This window comes from Volvox carteri (assembly GCF_000143455.1).
Source record: "Volvox carteri f. nagariensis unplaced genomic scaffold VOLCAscaffold_1, whole genome shotgun sequence".
Classification (NCBI taxonomy): Eukaryota; Viridiplantae; Chlorophyta; class Chlorophyceae; order Chlamydomonadales; family Volvocaceae; genus Volvox; species Volvox carteri.
Genome location: NW_003307545.1, coordinates 5,097,607 through 5,115,691, shown reverse-complemented (window position 1 = coordinate 5,115,691; position 18,085 = coordinate 5,097,607). Strand labels below are relative to the sequence as shown.

The window sequence follows — 18,085 nt, the reverse complement described above, 5'->3', positions numbered from 1 at the left end:
CTCTTAAGGATACGGACCGTGCGGATCAACTTAATAATTCCAACACCAAGGCCGATGGAGGCATCTATGTGCGCGCAGCGAACGTCGCAATGAATCGGGAGAGAAGCTCAAACGCCGTCCTGCACACCATAGCGAGGCATGCGTGGTTTTGAGCCTCAAGGGCTGACTGATAAAATTCCGACGTGTTGCGACGCCACATGTTTGTTTGAGAGGACGGCGGGGGGTTAGTAATGCACAACTTGCAGTAGCTGCACAGCACAGCAGGGCACATGCGGTGTTGGCGTTCGTTGCTGGTTTCCCGAGTGTCCAATATCATGGCTCGACCATGCGCGAGACATCAACGTGTTACTTCTCTACGCCGGCTTTGAGGTCCGACCACGCCAAGCGTCTAATGGCGCGCCTGATGCTCGGGACCAGAGCCAAAGCCCAGCTTGCGGGGTACCTGCACTGTCATACCGGGGACTAGCCAAACCCCGTCTTAAAAAGAAACTTGCTTCTTCGCGCAGACACGTGCATACCACCAGTGCCACTGCAGCTACCGGGGGGGGATGGTGGAGGAGAGCAAAGGTAGAGGATTCGGGAACGGCACGTGAACGATATTACAGCAAGTCCCTTGGTTGCTGCGACGGCAACCGACGGTCGGAACTGGCAGTACAGTCACCTTCTGGCGATATGTATCACATGTAACGATGTAAACAAGGCGCCCCAAGTTATCCACAGCACACCTAAGATATCGACGACCGGGAGCCCCGGGGGTGTTCGCCAGACAAGACGGAACAGGATGCGCTACACAGTCGAGTCGAGCCGGGTCAGGCAAGCTACCTTGCAAAAAATGGAACGCCAACGCCGAGGCGATTGCGCTGGATTTCCAAGCCCTCCTGTTTATGTGGCTCTCACGGCCCTGAGAGATTATCCACCAACAGACATAGGAGGCAAGGTCATTGGGGAGAACAAGGCGACATGCGACGGTGGGTAGTCGGCGAAAACACTCCGAGCGGAAGGTGACCGCAAGATGTTTTCGTACTTAGCCCCGGCTGGGTTGCGCTCTTGAGGCCTTTGATTCTCACACAAGGTCTCACACATATACACGCGACTAGCTGGGCATTGTTTGTCTCACACATAAGTCCACACAAACTCCACCTCATACCTAAAGAGCCCCCAAAAGAAAATAAGCGATTCGCCGACCTACGCTGCTGCCGAACATTCCTTAAAACCTGGGAGGAGCTTTCTATTACCTAAAGGAGCTTCATTCAGTTCGATTCAAATATGCAACGTCGTGCGCCACTCGTTCAAACTGAAGACGCGCACGGACGAGAGAGGTAGCAAACCCCAAATGCTCGTACGGCAAACTGCACGTACGGCACCTTCCCATGTCATCCAAGCTGCGCTGGGCGCGCCAACGCCTCAAAATCACACAACGCCGAGGGCGCCTCCCCACGACCTTCCCTGCCCACCTTCGGCGAGAAGCGGAACCCCGGGGGAAAAGGAGCGCGAGCCACACGACATGAAGCCCAAGACAGGAAATCGCCGCATACATCGTCCCTCCCGGCCCCCGAGTCGGCGGCCACGGCCACGGCCCAGCTCTTAGGCTCGAGCGAGGCCACCTGAAGCGGATTGTTCGCTAGCTCTGTGTCTAGATGCAGTGAAGTAAACGTCCTTGCGTGAGACCGCTCCGCTGAGCCGGCAACAGGCAAATACAGCACCGGGTACGCCCACAGCATCACCACACGAGCCTCTAATTCCCGAGCACAACACCGTTATGTTCATGGCGCGTACACAGCACGTACAACGCGCAACAACCTGCGTGCACACCTGGGTGCCACATATGCCAGGTCAAGTCCAGGCAAGGCCCCATCATGCGCCACTCCCGTGCAGGAGGGGCCGCCCTGTCCCGTGTGAGACGGGCGGGCACGGCGACCCCAACGTTCTATTATCATACGCGACGTGTAGCACACTGTTAAGATACGGGTCAGCGACTACGGAAAAGTTGAGCAACCCAAACACAAGTGTAACAGCAGAGTAGTTGAGTGTAACAGCCAATCCACGGAGCGATGGCGTTGAGGAAGGTGCGCGCAACTTCAGGCAGGTAGTTGGGTTGCCCGATGGAGCCCGGTGGAGTGGTTGGGAGATTGGGATTTGGTGTGCATAACGCGCCAGCCGCAAAACACGGCAGCAGCAGCAGCATGGATGTAGCAGCTACAGCGGCAGCGGCAGTCCCCTTGCGGCAGCCGATAGGCGCATGGGTATTGTTTCCATAGGCGCACATACAGACAGACATACAGGCGTAAGCCCGCGGCACACGCACCTTTCTGCGCGTGTCGGCAGAGAGGTTGTTTACCATTCAAACACACTCGGATACATACATACATACATACATACATACATAGGGTTTGGCACTACTGGTAACGCGCGACCATTGCCCCCGGGAGATCCCGGGATCGATTTCCATTAGGGTCAAAAATCCTTTCGATGGTGGAAGGTATTGCGCCCCTAGTTGATGGACGGTGGTGACCTGGGATAAGGTTAACCTGCGAGCCGACCAGGAACGGAGTTGGGCCGCTGTCGATCCGGCAGATTCCGTTGGATGCTGGTGGTGGGTGCGGAACCTGAGCGATCCACTGAGAAGTTGACTAGGGTGACTGATTGAGGGTGCCCCGAAATACCCGCGGGGAAGGCAGGGTTTCGCAGGGTAGCTGCCACGGGCGAAGATACACCCCCCTGTTTCACACATCATACATACATACACAGGCACGCATAGCACACCTGCCGGGCGCGCAATGGCAAACACCCTCGGACACATCCGCCCTGCATATCGCTATGTATGAACCATTTCCTACTAATGCGACCGGGCCCCCGGCATGCCCCACAACACCACCTCAACCCATACGCCGCACCTCCCGCCCCTTTCTCCTCCATTACCTCCATTCCAACACGCCACCGATAGGAACCAGGGCGCCCCTCGGGCCCTTACCTGGCTCCCAACCCCAAACCTGGGTGGGAAAAGCACCTGGCTCATACCGGGTACCCTCTTGCCTTACTTTAGCTGGTATCGAATCCAGGAAGTATTTCAAGCCATCAAGCAAACTTCTTGAAAGTCTCCCTCCTGCTTGGGAGGCCCCAATACGCACACTTGCATTTGCCCTCCCTCCACGTAACGCCTACGGGCCGCCGCCGCAGCAGCAACGCTGCTCCCCCCTTAGTCTTATTAGCTCATATCAGCCCTCCAGTCGACCGAATCGGCGTCGCGTGGAAGCCCACCGCGATGATAATGATAATGAACGACATCCCATTCCTTGTATACCGCCCTGCTCATGCCCGCATAAACGCCTGTGCGCTACTACTCTGTCCCCTTCGGAACATGAACGGCTGTGGCCCAAACCCAGGTATTGCACATCGCACGTATCGCACAGAACACCTAGCAGGCAATTTATCCCGCCGACTTAAGACTCGAGACTTAAGGGACGTCGTCAGTGCACAGTTTCGCACACATATCGGAAAGACCACATCCTGCACCGCGGCAACCCACCGCACCACACCGCACCACACCTCCTTTTTTGCCGGGCCGCGAGGCGAGAGGCGAGAAGCGCGAGTAGAGTAATCCTTACCAACCAGCTCTGCACAGCTCCAAGATACACGACAAAAAGCCGTTCCAGCTTGTCATGTGTTTTCTTGTTTAAAGCACATCTTATACCCATCATGCATCATATCCACGCCCGCTCATACAACCCCACACAGCATGCGCCGCCCTTACTTTCCCTCGCCAATGCCACGTAGCTGCATTGTACTCCCCCCCCTGTACCCCCATTCCGTAACTTACAGCGGAATTTCCCCCCCTCCCCCCGGTGTCCCCTACTGCGCCTGCTGCTGCTGCTGCTGCTGCGCGTCGGACATCTTGGCAAGCTGCTTCTGTTCCTTCATCTTTCGATAGTAGGCACGGTAATGTTCGTCCATCGGGTGCTCGTACGTGGAGGCGTTTGTGGCGGCGTTGTAGAAGAACTCGTTGCCCTCACCGTCCAGGTGCACCGTCCAGCCTTCCGGAAGGGGGGCGGTCAGAGCCCACTCCGCGATGTACAAAAGGTCCGCGTCCTCCAACACGTCCATGCCAAGGTACTGCAGAGGAGTTCAAGTGTTTTGAGTACGGGAAAAAGTACGGAGTTACGGGATATAGGCGGTTAGCACGGCAAAGGTGTGTGTCCCACTGTTACAGGAGGTTTCCCCCCCCCCCCGGAGGGTCAGGGACCAGTGCGGGCCGTGTTGCGTCAGGTGGGCGGTTGAGCAGTGTGATGTAAAACTTTAGGGTTTAAGAGGAGGGTCCAAGCGGATGGTCAACAAGATTGTACTCTGCAGGGGGCACCATAGGTCGGTACGAGGGCATTTTGTGCCCCAGCCTGTGTTTTTTGCCGTTTACGATGTTTTGCTCCTCACGTTTTTGCTACTTTTCACCACCTGCCTTACCTGGGACCGCACCTACAGCTGCCAAATTCAGCACCGAGAAGACCTGGGCAGTGTTCGGCGTTTCTTTCTCCTCTCCCCCATACGCTTGCCCTCCCGGACTCTGTGCTCGTTGCCTTTGTTAATGTAAATGGTCCATTATTCGACCGACCTCCTTCCCCCCATCAGAGCTATTACAGCAGAAAAGCTTTAAACCACCACATACCTTGCCGTACGCAATAATCTCGTCTTGAGTCGGCGGGTCGTCCACATCGCTCGGCAGCGCCGCCAGAGGCTGCGGCAACATCGACGCCGTCGCCGCCGCCGCGGCGGCGCCCATCGTCGGAGATGCCGACAACGTCCCGCTGAGCCCCGCAGTCGCGGGCGTCGACGTCCCAGTGCCCATCAAGGGACCTTGAGAGCTCCCCAGCCCCGATGGCATCTGCGACATCAGCCCGGGAAGGCCGCTCATGCCCGTGGTGTTGAGACCGATGGTCCCGTTGGAGGACTGCGCCATGAGGGTGCCGCCCAGGCCGGCTAGGGGTGGCGCTGTGCCGCCGGTAGCTGCGCCCAAGATGCGCTGTGCCTGCAGCATGGCGGCCATCTTGACCGTTTGCGCCAGCTGCTCTTGGAACATGCGCATGGTTTTGGCAATTTGCTCTTGCAGCGCGCCCTTCTCCTGCTCCGCCTTGGCCTTTTTGAGGGCAGACGAGGAGGGAAAGGGAGATGGAGGGGGGGTGTACGGCTCAGTGAAAGGAGGGGATGGCCGTTGACTCGGACATGGCCACGATGGGGAAGAGGGACAGCAGCAGCAGCAGCAGCAGGAGGAGGTTCATCGTCCCCTAAAGGGTTGTCCCCCAGGAGGAGCGATGATGTTATCGGAGAGCCAAGTTCAAGCCAAGAAGCCCAAAGCTAAATTAAGTCGGTGCCGAGCTTGACACTCTATCACCGCAATAAGGCCGCGTTGGCCTTGTGTGCTTCCTCACTACTTTTCCCTTACCCTGCACCATGCTCTCTCTCTCCCTCTCTCTCTCTCTTTCTTCCATTGCTCTAAACGCAGCTTCGTCCCCAAACCCAGGTAACCCCAGCTGCATCACGAGGCGGAGAAAGACCACCGTCCCCCTCCGTCCTTCCCGCCTTCAAGCTGGTAGTGCGACACAGGCCTCCGCTACCCACCGATTCCCAAAGCAGTCGGCCATTAACTTGTGCTTCCTGCAAAGGATTTCCCCCTCCTTCACACACACATACACGCACGCACGAACATACCTTCTCCAGCTCCGCCTGGCTCTTCTGCGCCTCCAACATCTTCTGAGCCGCCTCGAGCGCCTGCCGCTCCTTCTCCACCCGGGATTTCTCGTCCTCCAATTGCCGTACATGGGAAAGCTCGTCATCCAACTTCTTCTCAAGCATCTGAAGGAAGGGGAAGTTTGAGGGGGGTTTGGCGAAGGAGGGAGAAGGAATGGCTCCGGTTTGTATTTTAAGTGCCTATCATTCATTCATCCATTCATTCATCCATTCATTCATCCACATATTCATTCATTCGCGCCTTAAAGAAAACTCCTTTCTTTCTATCTCCCCCTGTCCTTCAGTACCTTCTGTAGCGGCAGCAGCTGCCGAGCCCGCTGGTCCACAGCAGGTCTAGGTCAGCTGTCGTCAGCTCTCGTACATTTAGACCTTGCACAGCATTCGCTGCTGCTCGGAGGGTCGTTGCTTGCACCGCACGTTTATAATAATCTTATTTGTGCCTCCTCTTCCGCCTATCACCACCACGGACACCACCACCATCTGGCAATCACAATCACAGGACAGACCGACAAACAGACAGACAGACAAACCGAGAAAGAGAGAGAAAGAAAAACGAACGTTCACTCACTCCCAAGACAAAGCCAAGGAACACCCCCCAGCCTCCCCAGTCCCCACAGCTCACCTTGACCGCCCCCTCCAGCCTCGCCGCCTCCTCCGCTGCCGCCGCATTGCGTGCCGATGAATTGCGGCTCCCCCCCGCGTTACCCCCCGCGGACCGCAACCGGTCCCTCTGCTGCCGCAGCTGCTCGATGCTCTGATTGGACGCCAACAGCTGCTGATCCAGATCACGACCCTGCTGCTCGTACAGGTCTCGGAGCAACCGTTGCCGCTCCTGTTGAGAAGGGTAGGGAAGGCATTCGTAGCCGGGGCAGGGGGTCCCGAGGCACGAAGCTGTGGGGTGGGGTGTTGTGGCGTGCGTCGAGAATCGCCGCCCCGGCCAGGCAAGCACCGCAAAACATGCCGTGCCCACATTCCCCGCCTTCTGAGCTCGTCTGCACCGGCATGGCCCGGCGTCCGTCCTGTATATATACATGCCATGTTGCCCCCTTCCTACATCATCCTATATTTAAACCGCATCCCCTTCCGGATCTTCATCTTTATCTTCATTTTCATTTTTCATCTTCATCTTACAACCCCTTTCCACAATGTTCATACTCTCTCTCTCATAATCATCGTCATCATCCAGCTACCCAACCGGCATGTTGGCACTGACTGGTTCGGTCCGCCAAACCCTTTAGCCAAACCTCTACCTCGTCAAAAAGCTTCTTCTGCGTGTTGAGATGCTCCTCCAATTTTGACTTTTCCGCTGCCAGTACGGCAGCCAGCGCCGCCCGCTCCTCCTCTAGCCGCCTCTGGAACTCAGCGCGCTCGGCCTCCAGCGCCTTCTCCATCATCTGCACCGCGCGCCGCATGAAAGGCACCATCACAGCATAACTTTAGTAGTTATAGTAGTAGCACACGCTAAGGCACAACACATCACATCACATCACATCGCGTCAGGGTGGTGAGGTGCGGTGCGGTGCGACGCACAGCAGGCGGCGCTGCAGGGAGAGTTGGCACGCATGGAAGCCACGGACGTCATCACCACACGCACACATACACACACACACATGGGGGGAAAACGCGATCCGAAAACCCACCTGGCGAGCACATCACGCTATCCCACCCACCCACATGCCCCTGAATCCTAGCCCTCCTCACAGCGGACCACAAATGGAATCCACGCAGCTGATAATGGAAGCAGGAGGAAGTCGGACAGGAAATACCAAAATCCATAATGTCGGACAAACCAAGTAGAGGGACGGGACGATCCCCAGCATACAACCAAGCCGCCCTCCCCAACCCTGCCCCGCCCTGGCCTGCCCCTCAGGTCCCTAGAGGCTCACCGCTAGCTTCTCATCCGTGGTTCCCGCTAGCAGGTTGATGTTGAGGCGGATGGCGGGTGTGGCTGTGGACGGCCGACTGCCGCCCTTCTTCGCCATCTGCTTCATCTGCTCCGCCGCCTCGTGGGTTCGCCGCCGCTCCTGACTCATACTCCGTCGCAAGTCCTCGATACCCCGCCTCAGCTCCTCCGCCTCCGAATCGTCCACACTCAGTTGCATCCTCAGGCCGCGACTGTTGGGACGAAGGTGCACGCGGACCGGTGGCCGTCCGGCTAGCGGCGACTCCTGCGCTACCTGCTGCTGCGACTCGGATGCCGACGGCTCTGACGAGCTTCTCCGTCCGTCCATGCTCAACTGCATCCGCAGCTGTCCCTGGCTCCCAGGCCGGAGGTGCACGCGGACCGGCGGCCGGACGGGCAACGGCTCCGGCTCAGGTTCCGGCTGGAGCAGCGCCGCCGCCGCCGCCGCCATCTCCAGGTCCTCCGACAAGCGCGCCACTATGCTGCTGTGTCTGCTGCCGCCGCTGCTGCCTGCCGACGCACGGCGGCTGCCGGCGCCGCCGGAGCTGCTGCTCACTCGCAGATCCGGAACCCGATCCGCCGCCTCCGCCGCAACGACCGGGTCGCTCAGCTCCGCCCCCGGCGCTGCCATCACCTCACTCACCTCCACACCTGGTTCAGTCATCGTGCCCGGATCCGTCAAGTCCAACTCCGTCGGCTCAGGTTCAACCAGGGGACCGTCGTCTTGCGGCGCCGCACCCTCCTCAAACATGGCCGCCGCCGCACCGGCCATGAGCGCGTACTCCGGCGGCCGCAGGTTCCGCATGGAGGATGAGGAGCGGCTGCGATGCTTGCCCTGCTCCGCGCGCCGGCGCACCTCCTCGCGCTTGCGCTCCATCTCCCTGGCCTTCTCTCGCATCTCCGCTTCGCGACGGGCCTTGGCTTCCATGGCTGCGCGCGCGCGGGCCTCCACGCGGGCCGCCTCCTCCGCACGGCGAGCTGCGGCTTCGGCGGCAGCACGCGCCTGGTAACGCACACCGATAAAACGCAGGCGTTGTTAGCGGTGTTGTTAGCGGTTAGGCGGTCTTGCCGCTGAAACTGTCGGTTTTGGTTTGCAGTTATGGTATTTATACCTTCGTTTTGTATTTTTATGTATTGCGTGTTGTATTGTGTATCGTGTTGCACGCCGGGATCGGTGGTTTGCACTTCGAGGGAGTGAGAGGGTGGGTTGGGGTGGATGGACGAGGGTGGTCATGTTGTGGGGGTTGGTGCCCCCGGGTGGGTGGGGGTGCGGGTGCAAGCGGGGGGGAAGGAAGCTTCCCGCCTTCCTCACCTGCGCCTCCAGTCGTGCCTTGGCCCTGGCCCGCTCCTCCGCCTCCTTGGCTAGCTGAGCTTGGTAGGCGGCATAGTCCTCAGCTAGCTGCATACGGAAGTCCTGAACAACCTGGGGTCGGGTGGGGTTGAGGGTGAGGGTGGGGGTGAGGGTGAGGGTGGGGGGGGGCCCGAAGTGTGTAAGAGGTGGGGAAGGGAGGGAGGTGGGGCCCAGTCTTACGGGTCTCTAGGAAGTACGGAGGAAGGGACAGTTGGGCGACAAAACCTACATGCGGATGGAAGCACACGCGGGCTGGAGAGACAGAAACCCCGGGAAAGAAAGACAATGGCCCGGGGGGAAAGAGGGGAAAGAAGGGGAAGAGAACGCCATGGCGCTATAACGGGGTTCTGAAGACCCTGTGGATGCCGGGTGACGGAGGCGGGTGACGGAGGCGGGTGACGGAGGCGGGTGACGGAGGCGGGTGACGGAGGCGGGTGACGGAGGCGGGTGACGGAGGCGGGTGACGGAGGCGGGTGACGGAGGCGGGTGACGGAGGCGGGTGACGGAGGCGGGTGACGGAGGCGGGTGACGGAGGCGGGTGACGGAGGCGGGTGACGGAGGCGGGTGACGGAGGCGGGTGACGGAGGCGGGTGACGGAGGCGGGTGACGGAGGCGGGTGACGGAGGCGGGTGACGGAGGCGGGTGACGGAGGCGGGTGACGGAGGCGGGTGACGGAGGCGGGTGACGGAGGCGGGTGACGGAGGCGGGTAAAATCCTTCGCAAATTACAGTTGGAGAACCAGCAGTCAGTGAAGGGTTAGAAGGCGGGAGGGGACGATGTGGAGACCTGCGGCCTTGCATCGCTGCGGCTTTTTGAGTCCTGTTCCCCCCCCCTGCCCGGGTTAGCAGTCCTCCCCCCTCCTCCCCTCTCCCGTCCCTCACCTTGAGCAGCATCTCCCTCTCCACGCGGGCCAGCGCCACCACCCCCTGCTCCTTGAGCGCCCTCAGCTGCTTTCGGACATCCAGGTAGTAGGCGATGATCTTCAGCTCCTTGAACTGTCGAGGGGTGAACAACAACAACAACAAGAACATCAACATCAACATTAACATCCTGTGTATCGTCATTTCCTACATTCAAGCACACCCACATCCACCCACCCACACCCTGTTTCTCCTCCCTCCCCCTCCCCCTCTCTCCCCCCTTACCTGCTTCAGGAACAGCTCCCTGTCCGGGTCCCGCCAGTTCCACAGCGCTGCCGCGGTGTCCCAGTCCCCCGAGTCCATGTGATTCGAGATGAGGGACTCCAGCTCGGTGAGGGTGGCCTGGAGCGCGTCGTAGTTACTGTACACCACCTGTGAAAGTGGCAAAGAGGGGGGGAGGCGAGGGAGGTAATAGGAGGAGGAGGCGACAGGGAATAGGAGGAGGAGGAAGAGGGGAAGAGGAGGAGGGGAGGAGGGGAGGAGGAGGAGGAAGGGCACATAGTCATGGTCCGGTCCAGGACTGAGGCTCACCCCAGTAGGTGTTTCCACCCCTGACCCTCTTCGCACCCCTTTCCTTTCCCTTTCCAAGTCTACCACTTGTTCACATCCCTTCCCATCCCTGTCCCTTTCCCTGTACACTCCTGCAAATGTCGCCCCTCCCTGTCGCCATCTGATCTTCCAGACGCCTCCAGCCTCCCCATCGTCCCCCCCCCCTCGTCCCATCACCCCGCCCCCGAAAGCAAGGCACGAAACAGCACTCCTGCCGTCCTCTCAGCAATCCGCCTCGTCCAGCACCCCAAACTCCCTCCCCACTCGCCAACTACCCCTCATACCTTGATGGCAGCAAAGAAGTACCCCGCCTGCATGAGCAGCGCCGCCGCTTGCAACATGGGCGCCGGTCTCAACCGCCCCATCGCCTCACAGTACTCCTCCAGCTTGGGCACCACCACACGGGCCTTGTTGAACACGTAGGCGCGCAGCAGCGCCGGCAGCGCACCCTTATCCCGCTCCAGGTCGCACACGCGCAGCGCATCGGCGAACGGCACCTCCGACGCCACGGGCACTGCCCCCGCGCCCACGAGGCGCTTGGCGCGCTTCAGCGCGGCCGCCTTCGACCCACGGGGCCTCAGTTTCCCGCCGGGCGGCTTGCGGGTGATGAGCTCTGTAAGGTCGGGCGCCAGGTCCTGGGGTACTCCGGAGACGCGGGTCGTGATGAGGGACTCGAAGGCGGAGTTGACGTACGGGTCGTTGGAGAAGATGACTTTTTGGCCGAGGGATTGAAGCATCTTGGTGGTGCGAAGGGCGGTGATGGCTTTGGGGGAGAGGTTGATGGTCTCGTGGTAGGAGCCGCCGCCGGCGACGGCGGTGTGGGAGGCGCCGCCGTACAGTGTGCCCGGTCCGCCGCCGCGGCTGTTGAGGACGGGGAGGAGGTAGGCGCTGGACACGTTTCGGGTTTCCATGCCTAAGGCCTCGGCCTGAAGAGGGGAGGGGAGGGGGAGGGGAGGGGGAGGGGGAGGAGGAGGAGGGAAGGGGGGAAAGGGAGGAGAGGGAGAAGGGAGGGGGAGAAGGGAGATTGGATTGGAATTTGGGGTGGCATAGAGACGAAGGGGTAGGCGGGGATGTGAAGTGAGGTAAAGGAAGTGGGGGGAGAGGGAGCGGTGGGATTTACGGGTGTGTCGTGGTAAGGCGATGAGACGGGAAGGCGACAGGGGGTTCACATCTATCTGGCAGGGGTTGAGGAGGGGTGGGGATGGCGAGGGCGGGGAGGGGGGAAACGGCGAACGGTGAATGGGGAGAGGGGAGCGCGATTCTTCTTGCGTTCAACATGTGTGGGGGGGAAAACGCGTGGGGCACTATGCGAATGTGCTGGGTGGGGGAGGACGGCAGAGCACGCAGTCAACGCTGTTGATGGATGGTTGGAGGGGAGGGGGCACTGGCGGTTATGTATGGTGCGCGCGCCGTGCTGTCGGCCCCCTCAGCCTGCGCTGAAGACATGGAGGAACTCGGAACGGTTGTAGACGCATTGACACACCCCTGCCTCCGGGCCACGTTGAGTGATTGGCTATGCGACTTCGACGGCATGCACTAACCGACCTGCAGACCCTTTCGTCAAGCAAGCAGGCACGCTGGGGCAATTCTTTGTAGAAAGGAAACGGGCTCTGATTCACCTTGCGCATCAAACGATTGCCCCGCGGCCCTGTGTATCCATCTCGTTCAGACCTAGCCGACATCCTCAGGCGAAAACAAACAGATGAAGCTCTCCTGGAGGTACTAACACAATATGTAGATTATATGACAGACTATCGTTGTTCTTCGCCAGCTGCGCAAGTGCCAACAGGAAGCTTGTGTAGCAAGATGGCAACAAGCGCAAGCGCCCTAAGCGCTTTTCCCATTATAGGTCATGATAATATATTTAGGCCACTTCGCTCGGTATTGCGCGAAGTTGGCCAGGTAATGTTGTTCTGCTTAGAACGTTAGGAAGAGGCGAAAAGCCACACCAGGACAGCGAAGTCGAATGTTCCCATGAAAAAGTGCTCATTCCATAGATGCCTAAATGTTCGTTGGATACACCCAAGAATGCCCGAGCCAAAAGTACGGGATACGATGAAAAGCAAAAGCACAGAGCCAGAAACGCACCCTCTTTTATGGGCTCTCGACTAAGAAGGATCTAAAGTTCCGTAAGATGTAATAGCCTGAACATTGGTGTAGTGATCTATCTTAACGGCGTTACAATCTACACGTGGCGTCAATGCACGGGCTCAAGATGACAAGGGCACCCTACCTCGCCAGGTTACCTGGCCATCGTATCAGGAAATTAATACCACATATGTTGGCATTCTTCAAGCGATGTTTTATACCGGTGTGCTAACTAGGAGACTGCGACAGCTACGAAATTTGCATTTCCAAAGGGGCAAATTTTAAAGCGCAGTGGTTGGCATACCTGCCAAGCATTTGTCACATGCAATTCGACTGTGTATGGTTGCCATTCGTAAATGTGTTTTCTCGTCGACCCGTGGTTCGCGAAGCACGGCATCAATAACGTGAAATCGCCTCCCTGAACTTGTATCAACACGGAGATCAAAATGCCACCTCTCACCAGCCCGTACCAGATTTTCATGGCTCCATTTTTAAGGTTCATCGCACCTCGGCGAATATCCCGCCTCACAGGCTTAGCTTTCAGATCCCCTTGACGGTCACTGGTTGCATACATTAGCACAGGATCTCAGGGGAGCGTGTTCTTGTAAAAGTTATAGTTTAACTGTAACATTGTTTAGAGGAGGCATGAAGAATCCCTGTTTTTTACGGCGAACTGCTGTTGGAGCCCATTGGGATGGAGATTGCGTTCACGGCTCAAGTTAACCTGACGCCGTTGTGCGTTGTTAGATTAATACATTATATTTGTCTCTTCACCACTTGAAGGGCGGAGGAACAACTGGGCGTTGGCAGACCGAGCCTCGCCCTGCGGCCCCCTTCAGCAAATATCCTCAACCATGCAGGAAAGTCCGCGTCGCGCGCATAACAACAACTGTAGTGTACATTAGAGGTAAGCAGAACTTATGTTATTGTTCAAGCCCAATCTTACTTGCGCGACCACGACCCTTTGCTTGGCATCCTGCACGCACGCTATCCATCGCTGTCTATCTATCTGTCTATCTTTTTTATTAACCATGCGTGCATTCCAGCTAACCTCGCTTATTGGCGCTAACGATAATTCCTAGTAAGATGTTTTTGGAAAAAAAAAGTGATAACACTCGTCAGGTACCTCAATACGGCCCGAGGGGCTCCCGGTGGCGCTTTTCCGTTTCCTGCTGTTTATGTTGTCCATAAAGGGTAATAACGCCGCAGTTCATTAACCCAGGTGGGCACCTTCTCCTGGCCACGCATTTGTGCTTGCAGTGCGAACACATGCTTCACTTCCAGAGAGGCCCCAAATAAATGGGCTCTTTATGCATTGCGACTATAACCCCCCAGTTGTACACACACCCCGACTGCTTTCGCGACACAAGGGATGCTGCCGGCTGGCGCTTTCTGTGATGGCGGCTGCGTGGTGCAGATCTAAGCAGGAGTGTCAAACGTACGAATTGAATAATCAGGCGCGCTTCTAACTCACGCATGTACTATCCGTTCCACTGCACATGTGCACCACGCCCTGGCGGCTGCTGTTTGCCTAATAGGCTTGGGGGGCTTGGGGGCCTTGGGAGGCTTAAGAAGGGCTGCGTGATACAACATATTAGGAACTTGGGCCTCGGCATCTTGACGAGGATGAACAAATACATCTGAGTTAAACGCTGGATGGACTGCCGCCAAATGTGTGACAGAGCCGCTCTCGCACAGCTGCTCTCGCCCGGCTCTGCCCCTGCCGCCATGTCGGATGTGTGCGCGTCCAAAAGTCGGTGAGCCGAGTGACAGGCATCAGTCGATGGGGTGGCTTTTCCACAGGGCTGCTGCCTCAAAGCCCCCACCGCCACAGCGGCATCCACCACCCCCTGGGGAGAACTGACGCCCCCGTTATGGAGCCGCAAATGTCAGGGATGCAGGCTGCGGCAGCAGCCTAGATTCTTACACCAGCTGCAGCGGAGATGGGGTTCCCAACCCCACCGCCGCCACCCCCAACCCCACCGCCTCATCCTCTGCCACTGCGGGACCCGAGGGAGCACGGCAGCAGCAGGGGAGTAAATGGCAGAGGTGACATCGCTAACACCCGCACAGCATCGTGGTCTGAACCGCCGACGAGAAAATGGGATGTCTACTCAGGGCAGTAGACAAGGGACAAGGTGCTCCCTGGCAGCAGGGATTAGGACAGCAAAGGTGGCCCCAGGTCCCAGCAGTAGCAGAGCCCCTCCTCCCCGGCCCAACGGCAGTGGCAGCAGCGGCAGCAAACCTGCCACCCAACCCCGTGGGAACAAGAACAACACAGAGGGTTACCCCGGGGATGCTGCAGGGTGAATGCTGCAGGGAAAAAGGGGTAAAACAACACCCCTACCCGACCCACCCACAGCCCCTCAAAAGGCCTCACAGGAAACACGGGGACCAACACCATACCGTGCAGCCAACCCCTCCCCTGGAGCCACCATATGGCTGCCAACGTAACCCCAGCACCGCCAACTGCACCAACACACTCAGCTCCGGAATTGGAGACAACACACATGGAAGTGGAGGCGGAACAGACAGAGGCGGTGTCGGACCTGGAGGGCGAGGGGATGGAAATTGAGCTGGTTGAAGATGTTGCACCTTGGCAGAGACCCAGCCAGACACAGCAATACCAGCGGTTGCCTGGTGGAGAAGCCCACCCCGGCCTTGGCCGCAGCCCCGATGGCAAAGCCACGAACCGACCAGCCACAGGAACGCAACACAACACAGCTCAGAGAGGAGGAATAGATGGCACGGAGTTGCGCATGGATAGCAAAGGCAAGAATGGAAACAACCCTGGCCGAAGCCAACCCATACTCGGTGCTCGCTGCGCTGAGGGGTGATGAGTAGACACCCACCACCATGGGCTTTTACCCTCATCCCTACCCACAACTGCACGGGGAGCGCCAGGGGCAGCACCACCAAAGGGGGGGAGGACTAACAGCAGCGTCAGATCCAACAGCATCCCATGTGGAGAAACCCTCCGTGGACAGGCCCACAGCAATGGTGCTGGCCCGGGGATGGATCCCCGGGGCCAGCACCACTGCTGGTAGCATCAGCGCCATCAGTACAACCCAATTCCAACCCAGCCCAACAAGACACCCCATTCTACCAGGCACCGGCATTCAAGGGGACCACACGCACGCTTAAGACCCAAGGAGTCACAAAGAGAATCCGCAGGCCAGACCTGGCAGGGGGGTCCAGACGCGCGTTCTTCCTGGTCCCGTTCTTCCTGCAAACGGCTGCAGCCCAAGCAGTTTGCAAACAGTCCACAGAAATGGCCCACAAAAAAAGGAACCACAAACATGGACAGAATGGTTGGAAACCGCCCTCATGGACCAGAAGCGGAAGACTCGGAAACAAGCGGCTGCGGGGAAACGCACGGTGGTTATCCACTCCACACGGGAGCACAAGGTGACGAGGCCAAGGTTACCCAGGGACACAAGGCCTTGTTGTGAAGCCGATAACAGCTTAGGCAGGCGGCTGGCAGAGGTTAAGGCCTGACTTCTGCTCCCGGTCGACCCGGGTTCAAATCCGCCTGCCGACCTCTCGGGTGTTTGAGAGGTGGTGAAATGGGAGGTGGCCCCCCATCTTGTGGACGGTGTAGGACGTGATAAAATCAACTCGCGAGCTGACCAGGAACTAAGTTGAGGCGCCGTCGATCCGCAAGATTTGGTTGGATGCTGGTGGTGAGTTGCCAAACTCAAAGAGTACACTCTGAAGTCGGATGGGGTGAATGGCTTAGGGTGCCCCTCTAGCAGGGGAGAGCAGGGAATTGCCTCGGGAAGGAGGCCACTGGTGAAGCTTAACCACCCTGTAACAACATCAACATCAACAGCTGAGGCGGACAAGGCGGACATGGAAATGGAGACCGAGATGGTGAGCTCCCCGACCCAAAGCCTGGTGCTGCACCTTCCTGCCCAGAGACTACCCCACTACCACCCCAGGGGCCGTACTTCTAGGTTCACGTGTGCTGCAGGTCTGGGTTCTCTTGAGGTATGCGGCCGGGGGATCCTCGAGCTGCAAACATGGTAAGTAAGGGCCTTGAGAGCCAGCTGTCTCGGTGGATGTGTAGTAGTTGGCCCTGCTGGAAAGGCCTCTCGAGGTGCTGGTCAAGCGCTTTGCGCGTATTTGTAGTTGTTATGTGTGCTGTACTGTGTGTCAGCTGCTACAATAGAGCAGTAAAAAGGGGCCACCGAGCTGGCTACTCTCCTTCCCTGTGGTGTTCTTCGGAGGCCTGGTCGCCAGGTTTCATGGCAGGATCTCCCCCCGTTCACGCACTTTTTTGTGTTGGCCCCAACGCGATGTAGGGGGGGCCATGGACACGTGCGGTGATAACCCCCCTGCGGTTGATACCTCCCCTGGACTAGCCCAGGGGGGAAGAGGCGGGGGTGGGTAGTAGACTCAGGAGGCTGTTTGGCATCTTGTGATGTGAGCTCTTTGTGGCATTTTAGAGCTTGGTGGCCTCCCCAGCCCAGGATGACTCATTGGGCTCCGAGTCACCCTGGTCCTGAGCACGTGCTCTTTGAGTTTTTTTCTGTACTTTCTGCCCATAAGGAGAATCCCCAGGTACGACTTCGATTGGTTAGGTGACCGGCGGGCCTAGAACCCGTTTAGCAGTAGTGCTAAACCCCGGTGGGGAACACTGCTTAGTGCTGGCCGTTGTATCTCATGTGGTCTGACCTGGGGGCAGATTACATGAGACTAACCAACCGTGTGTGTCCCCCCCCTCTGCTGCGTTTTGGCCCTGGGTCCCCGGCTTTTAAGCCCGCAATGTAAACCAACATACATACATACATACACATGTTGCGTGCCGGCCGTCGTTTCCCGTGCGGCCTGACCCGGGGGCGGAGTGCATGAGACTAACCAGCCGTATGCACCCGCCCCCCGCGCTGTGCTTCGGCCCTGGGCCCCCGGCTTTTCAGCCCACAGTGTAATCAACGTCATACATACATACATACATACATACATACATACATACATACATACATACATACATACATACATACATACATACATACATACATACATACATACATACATACATACATACATACATACATACATACATACATACATACATACATACATACATACATACATACATACATACATACATACATGGGCCTATCACCCTGCTTTGTTCGGACTACCGACTGCTCACCAAAGTGCTGGCAAACCGCCTAGGCCCTGCCCTTGGCCAAGTCATAACCCCCGAGCAATCAGCCTTCCTACCTAGGCGCCTCATTGGAGCTAGTGTGCTATTCCTGCGTCACCTGTCACACCTCCTTCGCAAGCAGAACCGCCGGGGGCTCCTGGCATTCCTGGACTTCGCCAAGGCCTATGACACGGTGGATCGTGGGTTCCTCCTGGCAGCAATGGAGACCATGGGTGCAGGGCCACAGCTCTGCGCCTGGGTACGGCTGCTGCTGAGCGAAACGCGAGCCAGAGCGATGGTGAATGGCTACAAATCGAAGCTGGTGAACATGGAAGCAGGGGTACGGCAAGGGTGCCCCCTCGCACCCTTGCTCTACCTCTTCGTTG

At 58.2% G+C, this 18,085-nt stretch overlaps 2 protein-coding genes across 2 annotated transcripts in view; one reads left to right on the top strand and one right to left on the bottom strand.

Annotated features, from left to right (window-relative positions):
• Nucleotides 1-3,849: 3,849 nt before the first annotated feature.
• On the bottom strand, nucleotides 3,850-13,121 carry VOLCADRAFT_86404 (uncharacterized protein; the record flags this gene model as incomplete). Its single annotated transcript, XM_002945882.1, has 13 exons — nucleotides 3,850-4,110; nucleotides 4,658-5,125; nucleotides 5,698-5,841; nucleotides 6,359-6,568; nucleotides 6,987-7,130; nucleotides 7,267-7,277; nucleotides 7,377-7,464; nucleotides 7,623-8,642; nucleotides 8,952-9,062; nucleotides 9,872-9,985; nucleotides 10,136-10,282; nucleotides 10,744-11,385; nucleotides 13,008-13,121. 13 exons carry the CDS (start codon nucleotides 13,119-13,121, stop codon nucleotides 3,850-3,852), a joined length of 3,474 nt encoding a protein of 1,157 aa, XP_002945928.1.
• A 1,097-nt stretch (nucleotides 13,122-14,218) lies between these two features.
• VOLCADRAFT_86403 (uncharacterized protein) overlaps nucleotides 14,219-18,085 on the top strand; it is a gene marked incomplete at both ends in the record, with an annotated part of 8,130 nt that continues 4,263 nt past the window's right edge. The window contains 4 exons of the mRNA XM_002946237.1: nucleotides 14,219-14,304; nucleotides 14,930-15,063; nucleotides 16,380-16,420; nucleotides 16,466-16,572. Of these exons, the coding sequence (XP_002946283.1) occupies nucleotides 14,219-14,304; nucleotides 14,930-15,063; nucleotides 16,380-16,420; nucleotides 16,466-16,572 (368 nt within the window). The remainder of the gene's footprint in view (nucleotides 14,305-14,929; nucleotides 15,064-16,379; nucleotides 16,421-16,465; nucleotides 16,573-18,085) is intronic.